At 39.1% G+C, this 6,000-nt stretch overlaps 1 protein-coding gene across 1 annotated transcript in view; it reads left to right on the top strand.

The window, feature by feature from the left end:
- Positions 1-5,677: 5,677 nt before the first annotated feature.
- Positions 5,678-6,000, top strand: part of TBX5 (T-box transcription factor 5) — a 72,066-nt gene continuing 71,743 nt past the window's right edge. The window contains exon 1 of the mRNA XM_069964116.1: positions 5,678-5,772. Within this exon, the coding sequence (XP_069820217.1) occupies positions 5,681-5,772 (92 nt within the window). The 5' untranslated portion in view covers positions 5,678-5,680. The remainder of the gene's footprint in view (positions 5,773-6,000) is intronic.

Raw genomic sequence — 6,000 nt, 5'->3', positions numbered from 1 at the left:
TGATCGTGGTCATAGGAATTTATACAGTATAATAAAAGTGTTTATCTAGCACTACAAGCCCTAAGTAGCCCTCATATTGGTTGTGGCTAGTCCCAGTGAGATGCCACCTTTGCCAATAACAGCAGAGAGGCCTTCCCTGCATCATCTCCCTGTGCTGAGATCTACTGACTGACTCCACTGCTGTCAGTGTGAGGGATGGAAGGGAAGTGTCCACCTGAAACCCTCTCCCAATAAATAAATAGCACACACCACCATATCCATCGATCATGTCCCAGTCCACAGCACTATCCATAGGATTATTATTAGTGGGAGCACAGGCTTTTTTCTTTATTATGTACACAGTTATATAGTCCTTGTGTCAGCAGACAAATTCTAGCATGGAGGAGATACTGGGATGGGTCTAGAAAAAGTTGGAAAGTAGCTTGAAATGGTCATTGACAAGAAGAAAAAAGAAAGAAAGGAAGATAAAAGTTGGGAGAAGAGGAAAAGAGGAGAAGAGGAGAAAGAGAAAGAAGAGGGGGAAGGAGCAGAGTGAAATCTCCAGATAAAACCAATCTCCTTTGCACTATGACGGTTTGATTATTTTATTATAGCCGGACCTGCTGCTTTGTATACATTGTACCATCAAGTTAAATAGTTAGAGCATTCCAAGGACTGAGGACTCTATTTTTACATCTTTTGATGTCTCCAGCTCCATTCGTGGTGAGGGAGGCAGAGGTACTTTATATCCTAACAATAGCATTATTATTATTTTAAGACACAGGGTACAGAATTATGGAAGGTGGACAATGCTATTGTTATTTGGTGAAAGAAATGATAGGAAATTATCAGGTGTATCTGCTGAGGAGATGCTGCAATGCAATTGCCAGTAGCAGTGAAGGGGTTAACCAGGCAGCTAAGTGCAGGGTTAACCACAGACTGGGAAATAAGGTTATACACAGGAGACAGAAAGGTAGAGGTGAGTGTGAGTGAGGATCCAGTGAGTGTACAGACAGTAGTAGTAGTAAGTGTGGCTGCGGTGCACGTTGGTTGGGCAGTGTCCACACACATGCATTGCTCCCACTCTCTCCCCTCCTCCTCCCCATCACTACACTAGGCTGTGTGCAATAGAACAGCTTGTATTTCTCTGTGTATTCAGCCCACACTGCCCTCCAGAGAGAGATCCAGAGACACACAGAGGAGAGGATACAGAGAGAGGCACAGTATAGATCTAGCTCAGACATCATCATCATCCTCCTCTTCTTCATCATCATCATCATCATCATCATCACAAGGCTGGCCTTCCTGTAACCCATCTCTGGCTGGAAGAAGCCCTTGCTGCTGCTGCTGCTGCTGCTGCCTCCTCCATGCAGGAGATAAGACAAGCTGCAGCACTGATCTCCCCTCTCTGACAGGCTGAGTGGTCGCAGGGAAGGATCTGTCTAGGAATGAGACCCCGACTCCTGCTGCAGCCACACAGCAAATCCAGCACGGGATGAGCTGAGGAGGACACGGGGGTCCCTGGGGTCACAGTTACTAGCAGAGAGGGGCTGTGCATGCCTTCCTGGGGGAGAAGCCAGACTGCACCATCTTTACTGCAAGAGCTAAGGGAGTCGGTGAATTACAGGAAGAGACAAGGGCCTTCCTATCCACAAAGGAGTCCAGGTACCGTGCTCCCCTATATCCTACCCTAGCCCCTAACTCCTACCCCAGCCCCTAACTCCTACCCCCCAGTCCTAACTCCTACCCCCCAGTCCTAACTCCTACCCCAGCCCCTAACTCCTACCCCAACCCCTAACTCCTACCCTAGCCCCTATATCCTACCCTAGCCCCTAACTCCTACCCCCCAGTCCTAACTCCTACCCCAGCCCCTAACTCCTACCCCCCAGTCCTAACTCCTACCCCAGCCCCTAACTCCTACCCCAACCCCTAACTCCTACCCCAACCCCTAACTCCTACCCTAGCCCCTATATCCTACCCTAGCCCCTAACTCCTACCCCCCAGTCCTAACTCCTACCCCAGCCCCTAACTCCTACCCCCCAGTCCTAACTCCTACCCCAGCCCCTAACTCATACCCCCCAGTCCTAACTCCTACCCCAGCCCCTAACTCCTACCCCAGCCCCTAGCTCCTACCCCAAACCCTAACTCCTACCCCAGCCCTTGTATTGTTATTTTGCTTATAACTTGCACACTACTATTTACTACTATATTAATATTATAATGACTATTATCACTTCTATTATTGTTGCTTCTATAAATGAATATTAGTTACAATCTCTCAGAAAGTTCACTCCACAGTTTTGCTCCAGGCCTGGGGAGATTGGTCACACATATACAATATTGTCCGATGATTCTCATGGTTGTTAGGAAACTATTATACAGGGAATACTATTATACTATTGCAGTCATGATACTGAAGTATTTTCCTTATACACATGGGCCTGTTCCCACCACTCATACTCATCTACATTTATATTTGGAGATGATTATTCCAAAGAGAGAATTAGTTCTATGTAAAAAAAAAAAAAAAGTATGTTCTGCTAAACTTGCAACTTGCCTGGCAGTACATACATATCCCTAGCACTTCTAGTTCGAGGGAGTGAAATAAAGCTGGGGCTGGTCATAAAGAGATATAAGATATAATGATATTTCTACAATGCAACGTTTGTAGCTCAGCCTGAACTGTGGTATATATATATATATATATATATATAAAATTATTATTATTATTATTATTATTATTATTATTATTATTATTTATTTACTTTTTCTGCACACCTAATATTTGTAGTTGCAGCCACAGCACTTCCGCTTCCCCCAGACAGGGCAAAGTGTCTTCTCTCCCCTTCTGCAGGAATGTCAGCTATCTATGGTCACTGGCTCCTTCTACTATTGTCAGCTGGATATAGTTTGGGGGTTAATTGGGTAGAGAGAAGTCAGTGTAAATGTATATACAGTACATAGATAGACGCTACCTATAATCCCTGCAGAGCAGTCACAGGATCACACTATAGTCTGCACATTGTTTGTTTTTTAGTTTATCGACAGGGTAGTAGTATAAATAATATGTTAATTAATACATGACTAATATATATATATATATATATATATATATATATATATACACACATCTATCTATCTAATTTAATAATAAATATATGTATTTATAAATATATAAATGTAAATATAAATATAAATTATGCATAAAGTGTTCGTAATTTACATATATTATCTGTATAAAAAAGTGTTTGTGTTCTTGAGTAGTGTGTATGTATGTATGTATGTATGTATGTGTTTGTGTTCTAGAGTAGTGTGTGTGTGTTTTTGTTCTAAAGTAGTGTGTGTATGTGTTTGTGTTCTAGAGTAGTGTGTGCGTGTGTATGTATGTATGTGTTTGTGTTCTAGAGTAGTGTTTGTGTGTGTGTTCTAGAATAGTGTGTGTGTGTTTGTGTTTTTAGTAAATAATTGTTGAAGATGCACGATCCTCATGTATTATGCAAACAGTATATAAGTGTATATTTACTTACAGCACGTAGTTACAGCTAAGCACCACTGAGTTATTGGAATATTGTTGCCCCTCGCCAATTTAAACTAGGTTGTTATAAATTTACTGTAATCATAACAGTAGATATATAAAGAGATAGATAGATATTAGATAGATAGATAGATAGATAGATAGATAATAGATAGATAGATAAATAGATAGATAGGAGATAGATAGATAGATAGATAAAGAGATAGACAGATATAGATAGATAGATAGATAGATAGATAGATAGATAGATAGATAGATAGATAGGAGATAGATAGATAGATAGATAGATAGATAGATAAATAGATAGATAGGAGATAGATAGATAGATAGATAGATAAAGAGATAGACAGATATAGATAGATAGATAGATAATAGATAGATAGATAGATAGGAGATATATAGATAGATAGATAGATAGATAGATAGATAGATAGATAAAGAGATAGACAGATATAGATAGATAGATAGATAGATAGATAGATAGATAGATATTACATTATTTTATAGGACAACTCTGTATGTGTATAGAGAACCTGTTAGCAATGTGTTAACTTATAGCTGCAGTGATGGGATGGCTATCAGCACAGATAGGGCCTCCTACTCTCTTTAGAAGCCAACTCTGTAACGTGTGGACACAGACACTGACATCCAGATACATAATACGAGCTACATTTGCAGGGTCTGTGTGGAATATGGCGGACACAGATGAGGGCTATGGGATGCCTGATACTCCAGTGGAACCAGACCCCAAGGAGCTGCAGTGTGATCCGAAGCAGGATAGCCAGCTAGGGGCCAGCAGCAAGACCCCCACCTCCCCACAAGCGGCCTTCACCCAGCAGGTAAGCAGCCCGAGCTCTTCTACAAGTTCTATACATCTAGATAGAATGTGGAATTTTCCTGATAGACATATATATATATATATATATATATATATATATATATCTGTATACAAACATGTGGGAAAGTAACAACACTATAGAAAACAACAACACAAAGACTGCAGCAGCCATTTCCATCAGCGCCAGAACTATGCTGGAAAGTTTATTCCATGTATCAGACTGTACATGTATACAGCCTATTGTAACATATACTGTACATAATAGGAAATAATAAGTATACATCTATACTGTGCATGTATACAGCCTATTGTAACATATACTGTACATAATAGGAAATAATAAGTATACATCTATACTGTGCATGTATACAGCCTATTGTAACATATACACAATAGTAAATAATAAGTATACATCTATACTTTGCATATATATACCGCCTATTGTAATATACACAATAGGAAATAATAAGTATACATCTATACTGTGCATGTATACAGCCTATTGTAACATATACACAATAGGAAATAATAAGTATACATCTATACTGTGCATACATGCCGCCTATTGTAACATATACACAATAGGAAATAATAAGTATACATCTATACTGTGCATGTATACAGCCTATTGTAACATATACACAATAGGAAATAATAAGTATACATCTATACTGTGCATATATATACCGTCTATTGTAACATATACACAATAGGAAATAATAAGTATACATCTATACTGTGCATATATATACCGCCTATTGTAACATATACACAATAGGAAATAATAAGTATACATCTATACTGTGCATATATATACCGCCTATTGTAACATATACACAATAGGAAATAATAAGTATACATCTATACTGTGCATATATATACCGCCTATTGTAACATATACACAATAGGAAATAATAAGTATACATCTATACTGTGCATATATATACCGTCTATTGTAAACTATAGACAATGAGAAATAAGTATACATCAATGGGGGATAGTACTATACATGTATAGCGCCTATTGTAAAATATACACAATGAATAATAATAAGTATACATCAATGGTGGCTAGTACTATGCATGTATACTGCCTATTGCAAAATATAGACAATAGGAAATAATAAGTATATATCAATACTGTGCATGTATACAGCCTATTGTAAAATATAGACAATGAGAAATAATAATAAGTATACATGAATGGGGGATTGGTATTAGTTTTGTACCATAGATTAGTAAATAGCCAATAGGGCTAATACTGCAATGTCTATGATAGAGTCAGGATTCTATGTGAAGGGACTAAACATGTTGCTCTGTGCCCAGGGAATGGAGGGCATCAAGGTCTTCCTGCATGAACGCGAGTTGTGGATGAAGTTTCATGAAGTGGGCACGGAGATGATCATCACCAAGGCCGGAAGGTAAGGGCAGCAGACTGGGGGAGGAAGAGGAGGAAGAGGAGGAAGAGGAGGAAGATTATCCTAGGAGGTGTGGATAGCAGATCAAAAGACCCCAAATCTAGAAAATTATTGGATTCATTCATCTGTGTATATGTTTGAGAGAAAGCCAGAAGCTAGGTTTGTTGTGGAGACACGTGATGGGTGCAAAGATGATCGAATACAGGAGAGGGTAAAATTCATATCAATGCA

This window comes from Dendropsophus ebraccatus, chromosome 3 (assembly GCF_027789765.1).
Source record: "Dendropsophus ebraccatus isolate aDenEbr1 chromosome 3, aDenEbr1.pat, whole genome shotgun sequence".
Lineage (NCBI taxonomy): Eukaryota > Metazoa > Chordata > Amphibia > Anura > Hylidae > Dendropsophus > Dendropsophus ebraccatus.
Note: the sequence above shows the minus strand (reverse complement) of the source record. Positions and strands in the feature narration are given on the sequence as shown.